Source organism: Lipophrys pholis (genome assembly GCF_963383615.2).
Source record: "Lipophrys pholis genome assembly, chromosome: 1".
Classification (NCBI taxonomy): Eukaryota; Metazoa; Chordata; class Actinopteri; order Blenniiformes; family Blenniidae; genus Lipophrys; species Lipophrys pholis.
The window spans coordinates 641,948-666,763 of NC_137635.1; the positions used below are offsets into that span (position 1 = coordinate 641,948).

At 43.0% G+C, this 24,816-nt stretch overlaps 1 protein-coding gene across 1 annotated transcript in view; it reads left to right on the forward strand.

Moving 5' to 3' along the window:
* Positions 1-24,816, forward strand: part of ankfn1b (ankyrin repeat and fibronectin type III domain containing 1b) — a gene marked incomplete at both ends in the record, with an annotated part of 148,123 nt that overhangs the window by 78,991 nt on the left and 44,316 nt on the right. Inside the window, 1 exon segment of the mRNA XM_080477686.1 lies at positions 21,671-21,711. Coding sequence (XP_080333812.1) covers positions 21,671-21,711 — 41 coding nt within the window.

The window sequence follows — 24,816 nt, forward strand, 5'->3', positions numbered from 1 at the left end:
TTTCGATCCATTTTGTGCACATATACAGTATACAGTATTCAGTATACAGTATACAGTATACAGTATTCAGTATACAGTATACAGTATTCAGTATACAGTATTCAGTATTCAGTATACAGTATTCAGTATACAGTATACAGTATACAGTATTCAGTATACAGTATTCAGTATACAGTATTCAGTATACAGTATACAGTATTCAGTATACAGTATACAGTATACAGTATTCAGTATACAGTATTCAGTATTCAGTATACAGTATTCAGTATACAGTATACAGTATTCCGTATACAGTATTCAGTATACAGTATACAGTATACAGTATTCAGTATACAGTATTCAGTATTCAGTATTCAGTATACAGTATACAGTATTCAGTATACAATATACAGTATACAGTATTCAGTATACAGTATACAGTATGCTCCAGGACAGGAACCTGGTAAAATGTCATGAGACACAGAATGTTCCTGAACTTGGTCGAAATGTTTCCGTCGTTTCAAAACAGTTTTCAATAAATGTCAAAGTGTGAAAAGCAGACTGGGTGTGTCGCCTCTTGTCTGGTGTCGGGTGGATGTTTGAATCGATGATGAATCGATTGATGGAATTTGTAGGATTTAATTCTCAATCTTCACTGCATCTCCTCTGTCTTTCAGTATCATTGGAGCAACTGTTGTTCAGGAGGTAGAGAACCTCTGAATCTGTGATTCCCCAATCCAAGGGTTGGATTGTACAGAATCTGGTGTGTCAAAATGTCCTCTGGTGAGACACTGAGCCCTACGTTGTGTCTTGAATGGTGAGGACATTGCGAGGGAGCATTTAGCATTTCTGTGTGAGTGTTTGAAAGAAGCACTGTGTGCATGAAGTCCAATTTAATTACCAACTACTTCTGTTTCAATCATACTGAAAGATTAAGTAGTTCTTTCAAAATTATTCCAGGAATGTTCCTTCCAAGTTGTAATGTTTTCTCAAATAAGAAGCTGTTCATTCCAGGACCTCGACATGATATGACTCAAGGACCATGGCAAGAGTTCATTTTTCTGAGGATGTTCTTCAGAGAAAAAAGCACGTTCTCTCTTTTCCATTTTACCAGACTGGTTGAAACCAACACTTGTTTTCCATAGTGATGCTCAGCGAGACCCTTGTCTAGCCCATAAACATTCCTTATTTTGGAAGTCATTGACCAGACCTGAAAGCCCCCGTATCCCATGGAATGGGAAAAACTCCTAGACGTCGTAGTCAGTCTTCTGGAATCCATTCATTTGCTCCAAACTTCAAGGATTCCATGTGGAGTCTGACTTCTAGTAGCACAATGAAGCATTTCTGTTTATTATGGGATTCCTGTTTGGTTTACTTAGTTCACATCCACAAGAAAACATTTGCACGCAAGCGATGTCACGCAAACCATCTACCTCACAGCAAGTCGTATACAGGCGGCAGGACTGAGCGAAGGTAGGAGACAATCTGCCAACGACAGCAAGCAAGAATAAGAAGGAGGACCAAGATGGCCGGATTCACTTATTCCACAAGTTTTGTTTTTAAAAATCTTCAAAAAGGTCTAAATTAAATAGCACTTAATTAAGATAGAGATTTGATTTACTCTGGCATAGCTTTAGTGGTAATATTTAGATGTATATCCTGTGATGAAACCACATCAGAAAGATGATTAAAACGTACGTTGTTGTTGTTGGAGAGCAACTCAACATACCGTAAACTCTAAAAGAGAAGATTGTGTTTGTGCACAGCAGGTATAAGTATGATTAATGTGAACAGAATACTAATACAAAGAAGCATGAATGAAGTTTATGTACCCTCCCCACTCACCCAGGAAGTACTTGGTAAACAGAACTCTCATGATGATGCAAGAGGAAGCCATGATACCCCTGACTCTCATTTCTTCCCTCCCTCTCCTCGTTGCACCCTTTCCTTTACCAACAACTACCCCCCTTCCTCACAACAGCCCCAGGAACTCCTCCCACTGAACTGACATGGCACCCATCAGGCTGGGATTCTGAGGTGGCGCCCAGGCTTGGGTTATTTACAAGAGCTGGAGCTCAGCAGAGCCTGTGGTATTTCATCTCTCAGAGGACTGGAAGGCATGTTATGGGGAATTGAAAATATCTTTGCACAATTGCTTTTCTTATCAAGTTCGTCTTTTTGTGTTTAAATGTATGTGTCATTTACGAAGAACATCACCACAATGTCTGTTAAACAAAGAAATGGGGAAGTTTATCTCGCCACCTCCGGGCCTCCCAGAAGGCTCCTGGCCTTCTGTGACAAAGCAAAATGTTCCCCAGACTCAGTGACTGCTGCTGGGGAAGGACACCCGAGCCCGCCTGCAGAAATGTTTCAGCAGAGTAAGGGGAGTGCGGTATGGAGACCGAGAGCAGATAAGGGAAATCTCAGGGATGCGGTCTCACATTAATGCCATGTTCCACATGCCCAGAATAACTCACCATCCCTGGTTGTCTCACTTCGCACAAACACTGTAAAGAAGAAGTTGTCAGGTAAGGCGGGGGGGGGGGGGGGGGGGGGGGGGTATATGTTGGGGGCAGCAGGCGTTGAAAGGAGATGGTTGAAGAGATTTGAGGCGGGCTAACTGTCGAGTGGGGGTTGTTTCTGGGGAGTGTGCGGCAGGCTGGAGTCAGCAGGGGTCGGGTTTGCTGTCTTGGGTATCAGCATCCGGACACCAACGCCAAAAAGCACAAACTGCAGAAACGATTAGACGGAAATGGAGAGGGGGGGGGGGGGGGGGGGGGGGGGGGGGCTGAGAGACTGAGAGAGACCTCCAAATGTGGGTCCTGGTCTTTCACAGCTACTGTAGCTCCTCAGGAGACATGAAGACATGCCAAAAACAGAAAGGAAAAGGGGGGGGTGAAACAGCAACGAGGAAGAAGAAAGGCTTGGTGTCAGATGAGGTTGGGGGGGGGGGGGGGGGGGGGGGGGGTTTGTCATGACATGGAAATCCCAGCCTGTTGGTGACATGCCAGGCTGCTTTGGGATTAGAGCGCCAGGAAGGCCTCAGAGTCCAGTCTGTCTGCCTCCTACCTGACTCTGGTCGGGTCAGGATACAAGGACTGGTCCTGACCCGACTCCTGCTGGTCAACAAAGCAAATATCCTGGGAAAGATGATGTGTTGGGCAGAGAGGGATGCTTTCTCCATGATCCCTCTCTCTCTCTCTCTCTCTCTCTCCCTCTCTCTCTCTCTCTGTCTCTCTCTCTCTCTCTCTCTCTCTCTCTCTCTCTCTCTCTCTCTCTCTCTCTCTCTCTCTCTCTCTCTCTCTCTCCCTCTCCCTCTCTCCCTCTCTCTCTCTCTCTCTCTCTCTCTCCCCTCTCTCTCTCTCTCTCTCTCTCTCTCTCTCTCTCTCCCTCTCCCTCTCTCCCTCTCTCTCTCTCTCTCTCTCCCTCTCTCTCTCTCTCTCTCTCTCTCTCCCTCTCCCTCTCTCCCTCTCTCTCTCTCTCTCTCTCTCTCTCTCTCCCTCTCCCTCTCTCCCTCTCTCTCTCTCTCTCTCTCTCTCTCTCTCTCTCTCTCTCCCTCTCCCTCTCCCTCTCCCTCTCTCTCCCTCTCTCTCTCTCTCTCTCTCTCTCTCTCTCTCTCTCTCTCTCTCTCTCTCTCTCTCTCTCTCTCTCTCTGTCTTTGCTCATCAACCCCCAACTTTTTCCTTTTCTGTCAGTGAGAAATCAAACCTCCTCTATCTCACTGATGTCCTGAACTCGTGAACTTTCATAAAAACATGTGCTGTTTTCCACATGAAGTGATTTGATGAGCAGCATGTACTAAAAAGACACTATCACAAAGATGTTTTATTAATTTGACCTTGTCATTGGAACAACAAGATTAATCTGCTGGCTGCTTTTCTTCTTCACAGTTATTGTTAAGTGATAAATATAGATTTCTTTTTCAGTGTCAGATGATTGACATTCAGAGCTCCAGCTGGTTTGCTCCTTTAATAACATGTCAGTTTCCAAGTGGACAACATTGCAGAACACATGAGAGATTGAGAGCATGGCTATCAACACCAAGGAGGAAAGTTTTGGGAGGAATATTAAGTGGTCGTCCAAGACTTCCCATCACTAGTGAAACCCACTCTGAAAGTTCTTTCTACTTTCTGGATATGCATCCTCCTCTTCCCAAACAGGGCCTGTTATTCTTAATACGTGTTTAGGACTAAGCCTGTTTTTCTTTTAGTTTTTTTGTCCCAAATAATCTTAAACGACCTAAGCAATGCCTGAAAAGGTTCTCTGGAGAGGTGTAATGGTGAGCGAATGGAGCTGGAAGGAGGCGCTGGCCCCCGAGACGCCTGCGAGCCGTCGGGATACACACTGGTCTGGCCACAAAACTGAAGCCCTTGCCAGTGTTGGCTTTACACAAATACACTCTCACTGACACACGCAGACACCAGTGGAAAAGTGTGACTGGAGGTAGCTGAGGAGCAGGTCGAGGAGTAGAACCATGATGAGAGAATTTAGGAATAAAGGAGAGAAGTGGAGTAAATTCATTCATATTTACCCCCCACCCACCCCCTCTTGGTGCGAGGAAGCCAAACCTCACTGGGTGAATCAGTGTTCCTCGTAAACAAGCCACAAGCACACAATGGCGCCTCTAACTCTGGACAGCCGAGAGAGAAATATATATATATATATATATATATATATAAAGAAGTGACAGAAAGACGGCCTGCCAACCTCCGTGATTGGCATAATGGTGGGGGAAACACACTCATAAACAAAAACACTGATGCCCGGGGTGATATCGTGAGCCTCGCACAAGCCAAGACTAATTCTCCAGGAGGGCCGTGAATGATCCTGACGACCATCTACCATCTGTGGTGGGGGATGAAATCCTCAACCGTCACCTTGAATCGCAGACTGTCTCTGATATCTGAAGCAAATGATCATTTGCAGCTCATGTGATCTAAATAAGCAACAACAACATTCAGTGTCATCAGGTGGTGTCCTATGTCTCTTACACATATTATATCATTCAGGAGTCTGTCCCCTGGTGTCTTCACCCTTCTTACCATTGTGTTCTTCTCCTTTAGCTCTGATTGAACACAAAAGCATCAGGACCCTCTTAGAACTAATGTATTCAGATTACTGGCCATTATGGCTTATTACCATTTGGTGGTCGAATCATTTGCTGTATTTGTTCTGTGGCTGCGTCGCCGCGGGAGCAGGAGGGAGCGTTGTACTTCCTGCTGTACAAACTGGAGCGTAGCACAAACATTAATGACTCATTTCCCGCTCATCTGGACGACGAAGGTGGAGCTAATCCAGACACATCAGTGCTAATAGCCCAGATAAATCACTAGTGAGCTCACTTTGTGGTCCTGTACTGAAGAAAGGAACATCATCTCATGTTTGAACTTCTGCTATTGTTGCTCCAAAGTGAATAAAGATCCTGGGGTTTGTTCTGAGTGGAAACGGCAGGAAGATTTACCTCCCAGCATTTCACCACATAGCACTCAGTAACTTTAATGTCACATACATTTCAAGCAATGAGCTTTTATTTCAGTTAAACACTCCCGCTGACCTCTTGTCTTCAGGCCTTTACTCGTCTTGTTTTTGGTTTGATGAAATGATTCTGTGAGTAATGATGAAGTGGTGCTTTGGTAGTGCCGAGTTGTGACCGAGGAATCTCACCAGAAAATGGACTGATGCTTGAATTGATGATTTTAAGATTTATTAGAAATCCCAAAAGCTACATTAGAGACAGCAAAAGGAAACAAAAATTAAAAAATCAGCATTTTCTTATGTTTGGTTTTCAGAGACGTGTCCGGCTTTTTACCAACTGAGACGTTTTCAAGTGAAAACAAAAAAAAAGTGTTGAATGTTGCGGCCCACTGATACGGCGCGTGCGCTCCGAGGCCGTAGCAAATAGTTCTTCTGCACATGCATGAGTAGCTGGACAATGACAACAGAGGCCGCCTCCGGAGGAAAGTAATCCAGCTGTGTTCTCTGTGTGCATGTGTTTGTGGTTTCACTACAAAATCAAACAACAGCACACACTAGTGGATCAACAGGTAAACTACATCGTTGTCAGCGTTGCTGCCGTTGCCATGGAAACCTGTAAACTTGTCTGAAATGAAAATGCAGAAACGATGTGTTTTCACATGAAACATGAAATTGGGGAATTTAGTGGTAAACGAACCTTTGTGGGATCTCAGCTTTAATCCAAAAATTCCATCTTTTTCAACATTTTATTCAAAATAAATGTCCTGGATGTGAACTAGAGCGAAGAGAAAACTGTGAGAGTTGTTGGTTTTTAAAGTTTTTACACTCCCTTTTCCCTTGACAAGCCACATTTAGATCAAACTGGGCTGCATGTGGTCCTTTAACCAGACTGAGTTTGACGTCCCTGGACTCCAAGAGCAAGCCTTATTTCTTGCTCAGCAAGAACACAAGAGATCCGACTAAAAATCAGTGCTGCACTGATCCAGATTACTAAGAACCAAAACAATCACAGCTTCTGTGATGAATGACTTTTGGAAAGTTGGGCTCCATTAGATTTTGTATGATATTTCTTCAATTAAATGAACTTCAGCTCAGTCGGGTTCTTTTATATTCAGAAGCAATTTTCAGGAGGTAATAATAGTATTATCATTCTGGATGGAGTCGGACTACGATGCTGATTTGCTTCAGCAACCCAACAAAAAAAGAGAAAATCAGCAGATGACTGTCACTTACGGACTAATTCAGCGTGCTGTCAGACGGAGCACCGGGGAGTGAAGCATGAAAGGGTTGCTGTGTAGCTCGGTGTCTGTCCTCCGCAGCGTTGCCGCTGCAGCGTGAGGCAGTTTGTGGCAGTATTTTTAGGTGTATGGTTTGGGACAGGAAGAGGTGAAGCGCTGAGGTTATTTGATTGCTTCATTATGGTCATATATATGGCCATATATTTATGTATACTTTGTTACGTATGTCATTACATGTACACCAGTGAGTGTTTGTTTGTTTGTGTGCGTGTGCGTGTGCGTGTGCGTGTGTGTGTGTGTGTGTGTGTGTGTGTGTGTGTGTGTGTGTGTGTGTGTGTGTGTGTGTGTGTGTGTGTGTGTGTGTGTGTGTGTGTGTGTGTGTGTGTGTGTGTGTGTGACTCGAGTAAAGAGGGCTCAGTGTTTGGACCACCCTGCGAGCTGGGCTGAGTGACAGCATGGGCCTCAAGACTCTCACAGTACACACACACACACACACACACACACACACACACACACACACACACGCACATACAGTGCTCAAACACACACGTCAGCGAGCTCATTTTTCAACATGTTTTCTACTCTATTAATGTCTCATGACCAAATACATATAATGATCCAAAGCAAACACGCCGTATTAAAAAGGAGTAAATCACTTTGGGACCCGGGGAGAACACACAACACACACAACACACACAACACACAACACACACAACACACACAACACACACAACACACACAACACACAACACACACAACACACACAACACACACAACACACAACACACACAACACACACAACACACACAACACACACAACACACACAACACACACAACACACAACACACACAACACACACAACACACAACACACAACACACACAACACACACAACACACACAACACACGCTCAATGTTAATAGTGCAACACTCTACCTGCTGCTTCGACCACAAGTCGCACTGGTGTGGTGACGAGTTGAAGGTCAAATTAAAATGCAGTCATGAAGTAGTAATAAAATGAGTCCAGTCACCGATCACAACAAAGTACTACCCTTGATAACAGTTTGATATGAACAACATGAAGGATTCCTGTCCTGTTATTAGTGGAGCTGATATCCTCGGCCAAACCTTATGATCACATTCATAAAGATTAAACTGTCTGTACATTATGATTACATCAGTGTTGAAGATGGATGAATGATGCAGACATTTGTTTTCTGAACCTTTTCAATACTGTATTAAAAAGCTTCTTTAGCTCCCGCCCCCCTGTGACTATCAGCAGTGTACTGTGTAATACACAAGAAGAAATCTGTGAGTTACCAAATACTTCACTTTGGATGGTTATCGAGGTTTACTTGGACATTTGCACGTTAAGTGTTGATAACCTCGACGAAGGCGAAGCATCAAGTGTTCCCCGAAAGGGGTCGCAGACCCCATGCTGTGAGCCGCAGTTCTTCATCACAGCTTTTAAAAAGGGAGTTTTTAGGAATGGATTTAAAAGTGTTGGGGTTCTTAGAGGGCAGTGCTCTGCTCCTTCAGATGTGGTCCCTGGTTTCTCAGGAGGTGAGAGAAGCAGGTGGAGCAGATCAGAGTGGCAGGACGGAGGAATGGATTTGTCAGCGTTTCAGAAGAGATATCTTCTTGATATTCTTTGAGCTGTTCCATTTATGGACTCACCAGTTGGGAAACTGTTGGTCAGGCTTCTTCGTTTTCGTCTTATCAAAGATGTGGAAAGAATTCAGGCGACATCAGTGACATTGTCAACTTGGACGGCTGAATAAGAAAAGAGATGCTGTTTGGTTTTAGGTAATTGTTAAAAAAGAAAATCTGTTCATAGATTTGGAATTTTTCGTGGCTAAAATGACATTTGAATCAATGTGAGACTGAAGTCCACTGACCAGACAGTTTACACCACCGGGTTTGCAGTCCAGTTCTAAAAGCCTGAAGTGTGAGCAATAACGTTTCTCATAACCTTTTAGCAGTTTCATTTATGAAACCTTAGCATATATCTATCTCTGGAATTAACCAGTTAAATGTCACAGCCAACTTAGATTAAACCCGAGAGCCTCGGTTGCTGCATCCAGTTCAGTTCTGCCACCAGTTGGAGAAAAATGCAAGTCCAACAAGTCCTGTGTTGTTCGATGATCACTTCTCTGAGTCTTACTTTAAGCATTTTTCTATTCACTGAGACTGAGGGTGAATATTATTACTACTGCATTGCAATGTTACTTCTGAAAATACGACTTTTTGGAGGCTCTCTCTTGAGCAGCTAATGTACCAGACACTTTAAATGTGAGTTAGGTAGTGGAAAAACATCTAATGGGAGCTTTCTTTTATTGTTCTGAAGCTCACACAGTAGATGTAGAAATCAAATTGGCTCCTGTTTAACAATTGCTATTTGTTAAACTTGTGAACAGTCACATGCACTGTAACGTACAGTCGAGGTGCCACTTGTGACAAAACGCCAACGGGGCTCCCGGTAGTCCATCAGTCCCGCCATTTTCCAAACGCTTTTTCCAAATTCGGTTCATGGGGTGGCCTCGGCTGATCCCTGCCAACAATGGGCTGAGACGTCCTGGACACGTTCTCGGTCCATGAAAAGACAAATACAGAGGCGGTCACAGTCACTCACATTCACTCCAATTTAGAGTGACCGGTTGACCTCAAATTTATGTTTTTAAAGTGTGGCTGGAAACTGGAGTACCCGTAGAAAATCCGCACATGCTCAAGGAGAACATCCAGACTCTCCACTGAGAGTCTCCCCAGGCCCTGACTTCAGTCAGACTTCAGTCAGACTTCAGTCAGAGCACTAACCACCACGACACACGTTTCTAGAGGCTCTGATTCACTTTCAACTGAATCTTACAGTTTAGGTTCTTTTACACAACAAACGGAAACAGAACTTTCTGAAAATGTTCCCACTCCATCGACATGCAGACGGTGGACAATTATACTTTTGTGAAGCGCTGCTACTGCTCACACACACCATAGCCATAGTTCTGCTGCACGTGCATGAGTATAGATTAACAATGACAAGCTCCCGAGTGGCAGAACCTCCAGTCCATGTTCTCCTCTAGTTTTATAGTTGAGAGGACCTGTACCAGCAATCCAACTGTGTCTTCTGTCTATACGAATACTCACTATCGTTAATGTTTCTAGTGTATTGTTCTCTGACGTGTCTGGTTGCCTTACAAAAACAACCAACAGCACCCACTAGTGGCCCAACATGAAACCTACATTATTTTCTGTGTTTCTAACATTTTCTTTTAAAAATGAAAACACAAAAGCAATGTGCTTTCCATTGAGACGTCATGTAAACAGAGCCTCACATCAGCTCTGTCCTCACAGAACTTTGTGGAAATCAGCAGAGTGTAAAATCAATATTTAGTTAATTTAAAGACTTGGATGAAACCAACTTGAAACCATTAGGAGGTATGGATTAAGCCCAAAAAATATTGCATTACATGAAAACAATTCCAGTTTCACAATCAGTCAGAATCTTCTTCACGGTGACGTGTTCGGAGAAAGGCTGAGAGGAGCTGCTGTAGCTGAAGTGACGGGAGGAGAGACGTTTGGATGGACGACCGACCAGAGACATCAGAGAGGAAGAGGCCAGCGCTGAGCTGAGCTCTCCAAGGACGACCGACCAGAGAGGAAGAGAGGAAGAGAGGAAGAGAGGAAGAGTCCAGCGCTGAGCTGAGCTCTCCAAGGATTAAAACAGGTTCAACAGTAACGCCTGGATGGACCATTTAAAGCTAATGAGGGGAAATAAACAGCCGTTACCATCCGCTTGTGTAGGTGGAGTGTCTATATATACACTATGTGTGTATGTATGTATGTATGTATGTATGTATGTATGTATGTATGTATGTATGTATGTATGTATGTATGTATGTACTGTATGTACTGTGTGTACTGTGTGTACTGTATGTATGTATGTATGTATGTATGTATGTATGTATGTATGTATGTATGTATGTATGTATGTATGTACTGTGTGTACTGTGTGTACTGTATGTATGTATGTATGTATGTATGTATGAAGAAGAGTGTAATCATCAGCAGGACTGAAGTGTCGCTGGCTGCAGACTTTCTCACCTCAAATCTCATCTGCGCTGATAATTATCGTCGTCACGTTGACTCAACCCGTGGCGCTGCAGTCGTGTCGGTTGAACACCGTGCGGTGGTACAGTGCGCTCCTCAGGCGGATGTAGGCAGGAAGCATTTGATTTTGTGAATGAGTCATGTACTCCAGATCATTTGTCTTATCTCCACGCTGCTGTGACACACGCAAATACGCACATGCGCACAGCGTGATGCTGATGACAGTAAGTGGAAGTGAAGCGCTGACACGGGCACATCACTTCACGGAAGGAAAGAAAAAAACAAGTGGCCGACAACAAAACCTCGTGTTCTGATTCATCCAAGGTGAAGGCTGCTGTTGTCGGTGACGATAACTAACTCATGGACGTCATGAGTGACATCAGCAGGGGATGAATTACCGGCGTTTTATTAGTCATCAACATGGCACTTTAGACCCACAGCTCAAAGTTGTAAAACAAATATCAAGGATCTTTAATGTGTTCATTTCTTTTCCTTCTCGATGATCTTCTGAATCTTTCACTGCGACGCGTTCTGGACTGTTCTGTAATATTTCATTCCTGACTCTGCTCGTTTGCAGCTTTTTTTAATGTCTCATTTTTCCCTTGTCATCATCTTTTCCATGTTCAAAGTGCAGCTTAACGAAAGGCCCAGACTGCGGCGCTCCGACAACAAGCCATCATTTTCTTTGTTGATAATCCAAGTGCTTGGCTGAACGACGGTACAAAGAGCCAACCCATCTTAACGGATTCCAGGCCCCTTTCACAATGTGACTTTTTTATTATTACAAGTTGCATTTAGCGTCAGACTTGAGTTATTCCTCAATCCAGCGCTCTTCCAAGATCTAATGGGCAATTATCTGTGAAGGAGAAGTTAATGGGTGTCCCATTTCACAAAGTCCCCAGTTATTTATGTCAATGAGCAGCATTGTGTGGAAACGTGGCAGGCCCGCGCTCACCGCTCCACTTGTTTAGATTCTCTCGATGGAATCCCACACCCATTGTACGCCAGCAATAACCACAAGACCGGCGTGTGCTTGTGTGAGTGTGTGCCTCTGTATGTCACTGTGTATATGTTTTTATTTTGTTTTGGGTTTTTTGGAGGGGGGGGGGGGGGGGGGGGGGTAAATTCCAGTATAAGATGTGCAAATCCAGTATGTGTGTGTGTGTGTGTGTACTTGTAAGTAAATCAATGTAAATAAATGTGGAGACATGATGAAAGTATATACCCTTAGACACACACACACACACACACACACACACACACACACACACACACACACACACACACACACACACACACACACACACACACACAATGACCACCTCAGTACACACAAACCCACATTAACAGAGATCCTGCCTCCCACAGACACCACACACACACTCACCACAGACACTTAGACAAGCAGAACTGTAGACCCGCCACCACATACTCAGACACCCCCGACATATATGCCGACATCCCCTCACACACACACACACACACACACACACACACACACACACACACACACACACACACACACACACACACACACACACACAGATCCAGAGACCCACCACCAACATCAACACCCACAGGCTGGGGCTGGGTGACATCATGGCTTGTATGACAGTACGTCTTCCAGCCCCATTAGACTGATTGTCGGAGGCTCCGCTGCTCTGATTTATGGGTAAATATCCATAGTCTGTGCAGTGTTGATTTATGAAACGTGTTTTGTTGCCTTTGGTCCTCACACCGCAAGATTTGTTAGGAGGAGTCCTCTACGAATAATGAGATTGTAAAAGTGGAGACAGTGAAGACTCACCCTGTCACTCTCTCATCTCCCGCTGCGTCTGAAAGCTTCTGATTGGTCAAGGAAAGCAGGAAGCATAAACATAGTACAAAGTTTACTTCTCTGTCACTTTGCAGTTTCCGCCTCTATACACCTGCACACACGTACCTGTCCAGTCGGTTGCATCTCTTCTGATTTGTTATGCGGCTGGTGTGCGCCTGTCTCCTGCCATCTGTTTTCTGTCTTTCTTTCTTTTCTTCTTTTCCTCGGCCTTAGAAGTGTCTGACTTTTTTAAGAGCTCTATTAATTCTGTCTAACGCCACAGTGGAAAATGGATTAGTCTAAGGAGCTAAGTCACAATGTACACTTTACTTCTTCCACGTTATTCTTGTATTCCTGGGTATAATATATAATATATAATATAGTTTGCATTCTGACCAGAAAAAAGCAGTAAATATTTGTTTTGTGAGAACTTATCTTGCACTTGTTGAGAAGCGTTTTGATTATAACAGGATTTCCTTCCTTGATTTCTGAGCACACCAACAATAATCCCTCATACTTTCTCTCTTCTCTTTAATCTCATAAAACACCTCATTGCATTCATATCTTTTATACGAGGTGCTCGGGTGGCCCCAAGTTGACCGAGATAAACTTGTGTTTGTGATTGAACTCTGCTGCCATAGCGTGCAGAATGTCAGCTCGGTCCACACACATCTTCCAACCACTTCAGCTGTAGAAATCAGTCCTCCCTAATCATGCTGAAGTTCACAACGAGGACAGCAATTAGCTGTAATTATCATTAAAACATAGATTGGCTGAGAGGCTGTCCGATTCTATCTTGAAATACATTAAGATCCAGTGCTACTGTTCCTTTTTGCTCAGTCATCAGCAAAATGTATGATAGAGCAAGACAACGCTTCCTTTTGGTTTATATTTGTCTTGTCACGATATTTCATTTACCCCAAAAATCACAAAGGTTTAGTTTGTCCATGAATTCATAAAATTCTATTTGAATATAATAAATAATATTATCTAAAATCCGTCTTCTTTGGCATCTGTTGTGTAAAATCGGACCTTTCCAGTTAAGATTATGGTTTTCTTTTCCCGCCACATCCATTAGTTACTTCTTCCCAGTAAGCAGCCAGTTTAGTGTAAAGGTTTGGAGTCTTTTAGAAACGGCTCACCTCCGGTAAAGGTGCAAAAAAACACAACACACAACTAAATATTTATCAAGACTATTTCAGGTATCAACAGATATTTTAATGAAAGGTAGAAACTACAACTGCTGCCAACTTCACGAGTTCCATTGGACTCATATCTATCCCCAGCTCGTCACAAAAACAATATCTACATGTATTTCTTTTTTTTAATAATTGTCTAATTAGTGCCAATAAGCGTACATAGCGACAGCTCTCGTTGTGGTGAGGTCGGACCTCATTGCTCGTGTGGGTTTTGTCATTGTTGGGAGGCTTATTGGTGCATAGTGTGTATCCTGAATCCTGCTGTCAAGCTCCTTCCCCACGAGCCTGCATAGGAAGGATCAGCTAAAAGGCCACCAGGATCCCACTGTGATCCCTTCAAGGAAGTCATGAAATGTGTGTCTGAAGGAGTGGCGTGTGCATCGGGATATATTTAGAAAGGCCTCCTCTGACTGGCAGGTGTTGTTGGGACAACCGCTGGGTGCTGGCATCTACTGTCAACTCAGCCCCTGAAATTGGCATGTGCTTTTTATTTATATATATATATATAAATAAATATATTTATATATATATAAATATATATATATATATATATATATATATATATATATAGGTGTAGGTGGAGAGATGGATGGACACAAGAGGATGGATGTGAGGATATAAAAAGTAAGCGTGACAGTGTTTCCTGTGTAGCCTTTCAGAACCTTTCAGAACATTGGCGGTGTGTTTGACGTTTCCACGAGCTGTGAGTAATGCTCCCTATACCACAACGTGCTCCGGCTGCACAGGGCTCGCTCTCTGGACAATGAGCTGGCAGGGTTTGGCGTGTACTCACTGCCACAGACACTAAAAACACGTGGTGAGTCACTGTACAACATACAATTGCTGGGGAATATGTAACAGTTTTCTAAGCGGCTGTCATCAAGCCAGGAACCAACACCTGACGACACATCCGCCTCGGCGTGGGCGTCCACACGTCCAGTGGGCAGCCGCCGGAGGACGGCCTGCAGGTCTGCTGCTGTTATTCACAAATTGATAGTGACCCAAATTAATCCCGAACCAACACACACACACACACACACACACACACACACACACACACACACACACACACACACACACACACACACACACACACACACACACCCTGTTTCATGTCCGGTAGTCATTTTCAGCTGTTGGTTTGTGGCTCTAAATTGGTCGTACACGCTGAAGGTCAACATCTGCTTAGCCAAATATAGATTTCTTGATTAACACACAGCAGAGACAGAAGTGTGAGCAGCAGGCTGCCTCTTCTTCTACAATCCTTAATGGGTTCTATGTGTCTAGTCGTCCTTTCAAGCTCAGCCTCGCGGTCACTAACTCCAGTATAGATGATGCACCTTGAGGTCATCACCTGACACCAGACGCCCATTAAAGACATTTTGCAGTGAGTGTTGTGACCTGGAGTCCGTCAGCAAAATGCTTCTTCTAAAACCTCGACAGAAAGCTCTTTGGTTTGTGATTCTTACTCTGGTTCCAACAGACATGGTCCAATGTTAAAGGTATTGAAGCCCATCAGTCATGATTACACACACACACACACACACACACACACACACACACACACACACACACACACACACACACACACACACACACACACACACACACACACACACACACACACACACCCCCAGTTCAATGTCTCAACGCCCCTCGACGCCGGGGTTCAGAGTATTGGACCACCAGAACCACGGTCTCAAAACAAATGTGTTTGAGTTGAACAAAAAACATTCAGTTATTATTTTAAGCCTCAGTTATATTGAGGTTTTTATCATTTTATTGACATTTTATGGCCGTGGAATTGTCAAGAAAATGCCTATATATATATATAGAGAGAGAGAGAGAGAGAGAGAGAGAGAGAGAGAGAGAGAGAGAGAGAGAGAGAGAGAGAGAGAGAGAGAGAGAGAGAGAGAGAGAGAGAGAGAGAAATATAATAATATTTAATATTCAGCAGTGATTCAGCTTTACTTTATGTACTTGCCCTCTAGTTTGTGATCAGACAGTCTTCTCTGGGATTTACCCGAATCAAGAGAATATCGGTGCAAATTTTATTGTTTTTGGTCATTTTCAATTTTCTTGATATCAAAATAATCCATGAGTTATAGACACAGAAAATCCTGTTGGCATAGCTATAGTGGAGTGTATGCTATTTATGTCATTCAACTAAAAGGTTTAGAAATAGGTTAATAATTAAGTAAAAGAACTAAAATGATTTTGGTTTAAGAAGAGATCATTTAGAGATCTTTAAATTATAAATGTTTTTAGACATAGTCTGTAAAGTACACTGTCTAGAAGGTCATTGGGCGAGTCCGCTCGGTGTGAGGTAGTCCATGCTGTGAGTAGTAATGGAGGTTCTGCACCATTGCACAAATGATAAGGCTAATTAAGTTTACATACGTTTGATTTAATCATCAACAATTGTAGCTGATGTATTTTATGCATGAACATATTATAGTCATCAGAATCATCACATTAGACGCCTCTTTATCATCCAGGTGCAGGAAAATGTCTAAACAGATCATTAGCTGATCATTTGTTTATTGCTGACTCTGGAGCCGAGTTATCCTTCATAGCATGATTCTTTTTAAAAGGTTCATACCATCAGATTTCTAATCTTGAGGAGCAGAAAGCCATTTTTTTATCTTTATAAAAGGAATTCATTACTGAGTCGGGAAATGTAAAGGAAGGCATTACAGAGATTATTTTAATTCTGTTATCCATTTAAAGTTTTCAATATAAATCATTTTAAGTAAGTTGAAGCCCTCTAGATTGCACCAGAGTAAAAAGAAGAGAAGGATGAAGATGCACCTGCTTGTGTGAGTTCCCCTCCTCTTCCTCCAGCCGCATCTTTTCATCCCCACAACTTCCTCCCCTCCTGTGAACTTCTCCCCTGCCCATCATTCTACTCTGGCTGCTGTGTCTATAATGAGCATTTCCTTCCCCCCCACCTATTCTCTCCCTCTCTCCTCCTCCCTCCTCTCCTGTCCTCCCCTTCACTCTGTGTGCAGAATTGGAGAAGCTTATCTCCTAGCAACCACAATTAAAGTACAACAAGTCAGTGGCGGTTGCAGCCACCATTGGAGCAAGCTTCGCAAACCTTCGTGTGACCAGGAGCTCTGGTCAGGAGGAGAGAGGAAACAGAGAGCGTGACACCAGGGAGGGAGGGAAGATAAAGAGTTGGAGTTGGACAGGTGTACGGCAATTAGAGCTGCCGGTGAGAGAACAGCGAGAGGACTTTAGGTTCTGAGGAGGAGAGCAAGGCAGAGAGAGGCAGAGAGAGAGAGAGAGAGAGAGAGAGAGTGGAGGAACGTTCTGCCGCTTGGCTCCCTGAGTTGCTCTCGACAGGTATGTGCCGGGATCGATGGGGGATGCAGAATGTTTTCCTGTGTTTGACTCTTTGCGAGGCTGAGTTGTGTGTGTACCTTTAATCCCACTGCTTGTGTTGTATTTGTTTACTAGTGGCCGGGTGTTTGAAGGGACACATGGTGAGGGGATTAGCTGTTTGAGGCGTTTGGCAAGAAAACTGTATAGTGTTACTGTGATTGTACAGCTGTGAGGCTTTTCTTTCTCTCTGCTACCTGCTGTGTGAAGGTATGTGCTCACACACCTGCTTTGCCTCAGTACACACACACACACACACACACACACACACACACACACACACACACACACTGGAAAAGATGCGGAAGACAGCGATGTTTCATGTGAGATGCAGAGCCTTTTATATATGGCCCCTTACATATTAACTCCAAATTTCCGAGCTGTTGTGTTAATGGTTTTCAGTACTGTGCCGTTAATAGAAATGTCTTGTGGAAAAGCCCACTCATTATCTCCCGCAGCCATTAGGATAATGACTACAGAGTTAAGACTTGACTCCTGCAGGTGTCAGGTGTGATGTCCTCCTGCAACCACGGCATAGACAACTTTTCCTTTTCTGAGTAACAGAGTTGGGAGATTTTTATTTTATTTTCTTTGCCTTGCTGGATTCATTCGTGATTCTTTCTGTGTGTAGGAGAGTGAGCAGACAAGTTCATTTTACAATGTGAAATGCCTCCCTATTTATAATACCTTTTTTTGGTTTTTTTACAAGGATTTTGTGCATGAGTGCAACCTTGGTATTTCTCACCATGTATTTCGAATAAAGACTTATCAGCCTCTAGGATGCTGTTGACACGTCATACACTGCTGCATAGTTCAGGTATAGAGAAATTATAATGCTTAGAAATCACTGATAATCACATCACATATCATCTCTCAATTTAAGGTACAGATCTTTGGAGTCACAAATGTACATTTACATAGAAATGTACACTTACTGGCCACTATTCATTCCTTTTACTATACTGTCCTTTATACTAATGTTTCAGCTATTATATTGCTTTTTGTTGGTTTGTGTTCACTGGTGAGTTGTAGTGGACCATAGTGTTGCACTGGAGTATCATACACATTTATTTATCTATTCACTGCTGAACAACTCACTCTGGTTCCCTCTGACAGCGTCAATCCAAATTAAAACTAATTATTAAAAACCTAAATGTGAACAACCTGCCACTGAACAGCCATTTGTCACCGGAAATTCCAAACGTCCCCTCATTCTAGATGTCGAAGTTATAAAGGAAATAAAAACCTGTCTATTTATAAGCGCCCCCCCTCGCCCCCCCATGTCTTTCCACAGCTCTTGGTAGGGTGCCGGTACCTGAGGGTGCTGTTGTGGGAACTGGGGGGTGAAAGGTTAGCCACTCTGTATGCTGTATCCTGTCATCACTGGGAGGATTATCTGCAAATGTATATACGCATAGAAGCCAGACTCTGGTCAAAATGTCACTGCACCACACACATAAAAGCACACACTCAAAAAGCTCCACAGCGCAGGAGTCCTTCGCTGGTCAAAATGTCACTGCACTCCTCACATTAAAGTGCACACGCCACATGTGCAGATACCTAAAACAGCAGTTCCCTCTGATGTGTGGTATTTCATTTCTCTTGCTGCTGCTTTCTCAAACTGTTGTACGAGTTTCACAAACACAGCAGTCCTGCTCTGAAGCAAAACGTTCAAATTCTATTGAAAATAAGATAAAGAAAGTAAAGAAAAAAAATCCTTTCATGTCATTTATGTGAGCCAAGAGTGGACCTGAAGGGAGCTGGTCCAGTCAGGACGATACTGCACGTTGTTGTTTTGGTATTGAGAGTGCACATTATTATTATTATTATTATTATTATTATTATTATTATTATTATTATTATTATTATTATTATTATTATGCCATCACAAGCAGTTCAGTTTCTTTACCTTCAGCACCACATCCAGCCAGCCTGTTTGGTTGCTTTGGTTTTGTCGTCCGTCTCCTATATGTACGTGTCCAATTCAGCGTCTCGGGGAGCCAGTACCGATCACAGCTGATTCTGGTCAAAGGCAGGGTGCCAGTCCACCGTAGGGTAAACAGAGACAGTTTTAAAGTCAGCAAATCACCTGATTTACATGTTTTCCTACTGTGGTGGGCAGCCAGAGGGTACCAAAACAAAAGCTATGCAACTCCACACAGACACACGATCCCAGACTCAAACCAGGTCATTCTCGCTGTGACCCTTCAGTGCCCACCACTATACCGCCGTGCGGTCCTCCTTGGGGGTTTCCCTCAAAAAGGGAGTTTTTCTGTTCCCAATACTTGCTGATGTGGGACTTCTGAGATTCTCTCTGTCATTCTGGGGGGGGGGTGTAAACTGCCATGAGATGGCTATGTTGTAACTGACACTATATAAATAAAACTGAATTGAAAAGAGTCACTTCCCTTGAATTCTGTGTACAGATTGAGACCACTGGTTTAGGAGTTTCCTTCCTTTTATTATTTCAGTGCTCAGTGACTTTGCTTGCAAATTGGCTGAAGAACGTCTTTCTCCTAGATTATTTAAAGGAAATCCCAATTATCCTGATTGATGACTCTTGGTTTGTTCTTCCAGATCTGTTGTTGCCATTCTACATGTTGTTGTCCAGCACCTGAAGTGTCTACAGTACTTACTGTAACCATAGCAACTACTGCAATTATGTCATATATGCATATGTTGTTCTTGAAAATCCTTTAAGTGTAAAAACAAGGGTTTATGGGATAGCAGAAAAGCCTGAAACAAGCCATCTCGGTACGTTGCAACATAGAAAAGCATTATAATACCTGCTGTCGCATCCGATAAAGGCAAGTTGGCAAGTCAGTGGAGTCCATGTGCCTGAAAATAGGAAATGTGAAGAAAGTCTCTACATAAAAGGTGAAACACAGAGAATCAGGTGGATCAATGCAAAATCCTGATGTACTACAGATCAGTCTTCTATTTCCACCGATTCAAAAGGTGGCTGGGGTGAAAAATGAGAAGCTTGTATTGGGTAAAGGGCGTCCAGATGAGGAGCCTGTCTCTCACTTCACATAGAAAGACACTCCAGATTACCCCGAGCTTAGCGGCGTCCATTGACAGAGGCACAGCAGGCAAACTCACGGAATTTCAGTTTATACGAGAACCTGGATCGCACACTGTGAGGCAAGAGTACCAACCACTGCACCACCGTGACACTTCCACACTGACATCATGCACATCCAGTGTGTTTGTGCTTTGGTCAGGGAGATTTCAGCGACTTGTTAGTGGCCTTATTATGTTGTGTTTGGAATATTGCTTCCAATAGATGAATGCTCAACCCAAATTATATATATACACGTAACCCCTCGACATGTTGAATTTAAGTCAATTCAACACATTTTGTTTTTGTATTGAACCTGACAGAATCATTTCCCCGGTGAATTCAAGGTTTTACAAGTAATTCTCCATCCTTTCTTGTGTAATGTCTGAATTTCCAAAGACGTGAGTTACCACTCGGTGCTGTACACCTCCAGGGGATGCAGACAGCAGGGATACTATTTGTGCGCTCGTGGGTAAATGTGTGTTTATATGTCAGCATGCGCACAGCGCATGCATGCCTAATACTGCTGCTCTGCTGGAGGTATGCATTCAAATGTCCCCTGTTGAGCATAGCTGGCGGGAAATATTAGTTTTGGCAATTGGAGTTTCTGAACTCAGTTGCCTTCATCAACAAGGAGCCGGTCTTTAAACTTTTCTCCGTCTATTCTTTTTCTTATGTTTCTTACTTGATAAAATCCATATAAATTAAATAAATTGACTCTATGGCCATTTGTTATGATAGATAAAGAGTGGGAGGAATAGTTTTTTTTTCACATGAGACAAGGTTATTATCCGTGTAATTGGTTCTGTCAAGGTGGCGCTGATGTTTTGATCGGTGTTGCAGCAAAAGTAAATCTTCATTTAGTGGGAGGATCGAAAGTGTCGATTGCCTCAAAGAAAACAATCCACACTCAGTTGAAGTAGAATAGAATAGAATAGAATAGAATACAATAGAATAGAATAGAATAGAATGCCTTTTATTGTCACATGTACAGGTACAGTGAGGTTAAAAACAACTCCAGTGACAGTGCAGCAGTTAAAAAGGGCAGAATATGGTGCAGGAAGGAGGGTGGGGGTGTAGGGGGGGTAAGGTGCACGGTCCATAGGTCCAAAGGTCCATAGGTCCTTCCAAGATGGCGGCGCGCACGGTTGCGGCGGCTAGCGGCTCTCCTCCTCAGTGCAATTGAAGTATTAATCTCTATTTGGTTTAGGGTGACAAGGCTAAGGCTTCAGTAGCAAGAACTAAATGTTTATATTTACCTCAAGCTTGCCCATGATCACCTCTTCATACTATTACTCCAGTTAAATGGCTTGGTTCTCCAGGAGCTGATGTTCTGGTTCTATCTGGCCCGCCAACATAGAAACGACTTCTTCGATGGTGATTCTAATGTCTGTTTTCCTTCATCTCTTTGCAGAGTCTGGGCTCGGCTGATCGCAAGGAGAATCAGAATAAAAAGTAAGTCCCGTCCTCTTCGCTGATTTTCAATTCTGCTCAGAAAAACGTTGTTCTTTCCGGCGGACGCACACAGACGTTGATGTAATTTAGAATCCAGCCGCTTTCTTTAGGAAACACGAGCACTAACTAACGTGGATTGTGTGAGACACATTATAATGAACACATTCTAAATGTCGTCGTGACACAACCGATAAACTTAAATCTTTCATTGATGTTGAAGAGAAACTTCTCTTCCTGAGTGAAGTCATGTTAGTAATGAAGTTATTTTTCATTCATCTCAGTTGATTGTGGTTTAGTTGTGTGCATGTTTTCACAGCTTAGTTGGTGTTTTCAGGCCCGATCCTTAATCCTGTTCATAACTGTAATACCGCTGAGTCAGTCCAGTTCTTAGAATAAATCAGAGAAGAGAAGGGTCCTACTTCTATTTACAAGCTCAAACAAAAAACAACAAGAAGAACCGCTTGTTGGGGTCATTTACAGAAACAATTCCCTCCGCGCAAAAAATCGGAGCAGTGTGTGTTTATTGTGCGACTAATTGGATGTGCAGAGTGATATGTTGACCATTACACCTTCTGTAGATTTGTGATTCATGCTTTGGACCTCGTCACAGTGAGATGGCACCGTTTACCCATGCAGCCTGTATATTAGCTTGTGTCAACAAAACATGCTGCCAGATAAAGGATGGCTGAGTCAGCCATACAGCTGGGAGAGATGAGATGTTATTTCCAAATAGATTATCTTTCAGTCGGAGCGGCTCAACCTGAAGACCGGGTGATGTTCACCATCCATGTCTGTCCACGTGTTAAACTGAACCCCAAGTCTCCTCCAAATGAGTGGGTGTCACAGACCGGTCGTGACTGTGATATGAATGTATACATCATCATATTTATTTTCTACTTGAAGCCCCCAGATAGGCTCTCTGAAAGGACCTCCTCATCAATCTCTAATTTACCCAAAATTGGGAACCAATGTTCCAAAGCCTCCCGTTCAGTGAGAAGCATACTGGAGATCGTTCCTGATCCACCACCATCACATTTTCCCTTTAGTGGCATTTGCTGTTTATATTAGCAAACCACCCCTGTGCATATATTCTCTCAGTAACTATTAGCCCTACTAATTATGTTGTGGCTGCTTACAGCAACATTTTTGAGAGTACTGTGTCAGGGCCAATAATACGGTAAATACCAGCTTTTTCGTGGGGGTAAAACACATATCTGTTTGCATGTCTGAGATTAGACTGTTAAGAAAGATAGAAAGCAGCCCACCAGTGGAGGTGCCAAGCATATCATTGTGGCTTCACAGAGTTCTGCCAACTCTGGTTGGGTGAAGCAACAACAACTTGAGTCACGCTAAATACACATGATTAGTAGAAATTAGTAACTTGTTACTAGTGACTTGTCATTCCTACTTATAATATCTGTTTCCACTTTGCTTCTGTGATCATATGTGGTTTATATTCATCTCAATCCAGGTACTTTTGTGAACCAATCATCAGATTAACCCATCATCAGATTAACCCATCATCAGATTAACCCATCATCAGATTAACCCATCATCAGATCGCTGCACAGAGTGTGACTATGTGTTTTTTTTATTCTATTTGAAACCACTAACAGTTTATCCTTGCTCAAGTCTCAGATATATCCAGGTATCTTTTCAATTAAACACATCTTTGAACTGTATGTATTCACTAAGTTTCATAGCAACGGGCCTCCACCAGCAGAACACGGGAGGCATGTATGTATGAGCACACGGTACATTTGTTCTGTTTGCATGACGGGCGCCTTTTGATTCTCAGCTGCATTTTATTTGGACCTTAAACAAACACAAATGGCGGAGGCGTAAACCAGGAACAATCAAAGAAGCTCTTCCATCACTGGGGTTCATGTGGAGACAGAGAAAGGATCAAATCACTGCAGTTGTATGTCTGTAGATGAATAGATAATAGTTAGTGTAGAGCTGTAATCAGGCAGCAATTAAGAAAACCTGAGATGAGTCATGTCTTTTTATTAAATGTAAGAATTTAACAAACAAATCATCATAAAAAGGAATAACAGGAGTTTAGAAGTAGTTTTAAGCACTTAATGCAGATATGTTCTACCCCCCATCAATCAATAATATTCACTTCGATCAGAAGCATCCGATCCACCAGTTGCCCACTGGATGCAATAATGCGCTTTTTGTTTGTTTGTTTGTTTGTGTTGTGTACGAAGCATCGGGTGTGTTGGCTCTGAACACTCTGTGTGCCAGAACAGAGGATATCTGTTGCCAGGAGACAAGCAGCTGTTTTCAAGACAGCCGTCAACGAAGCCATCGCAGCGCGTCAAATAACAGGAATCTGCTGGAGTAAAGCGCACTTTGGTTTCTGTTTGGTTGGTTTCTTTTTCCACAAAGTGATTTGTAGTAACGCACATGTGTGACTAAGTGAGCACAGGAAATGTGCAGAACATCAAATATTTGTGCAAATATGTCATTAACCCGAGGAACGTGTGTGTGTGTGTGTGTGTGTGTGTGTGTGTGTGTGTGTGTGTGTGTGTGTGTGTGTGTGTGTGTGTGTGTGTGTGGTGTCAGTGCGTGCTCTTTAATATCATATCAGTATTACGTGCTGCTCCTCCACATTACCAATCACCTCCTCCGAGTTGTGACTCCCGCTCCGCCGTCTGTTCTGCTTTCCATTGGGAGGGTATAACCTATAAATGTAATACCATTATGATTTACTCTACTTAGTCGGAAAATGCCAACCAGATAATTATATTTATATGATTACTGCACTTTCATGATGGATTGTGTTGTCAGTATTTTTCTGAATTTTATTGCAGATAAAAGGCCGTCAGTACGTTTTGTTGCTCCTGATTGGTTCGATTCTATCTGCATGTTTTCATTGGAGGCCCGTCGTTATCGAGGAAATTATTAATGCTTGATTACAACCAACTGCCACTGAGCTTCTAATGAAGGTTTAAGAGTGATGGTTGCGTCAGAAAGTCTGTTTTTGTCTCTGTGCAGGAAACAACAAAATCTTGTTTAGTAACCGTCCTACAGCTCGATTCTAGAATGTCAGAATAAATATGAATCTGCATAAAACCTGTTCAAATATAATGAATTGAA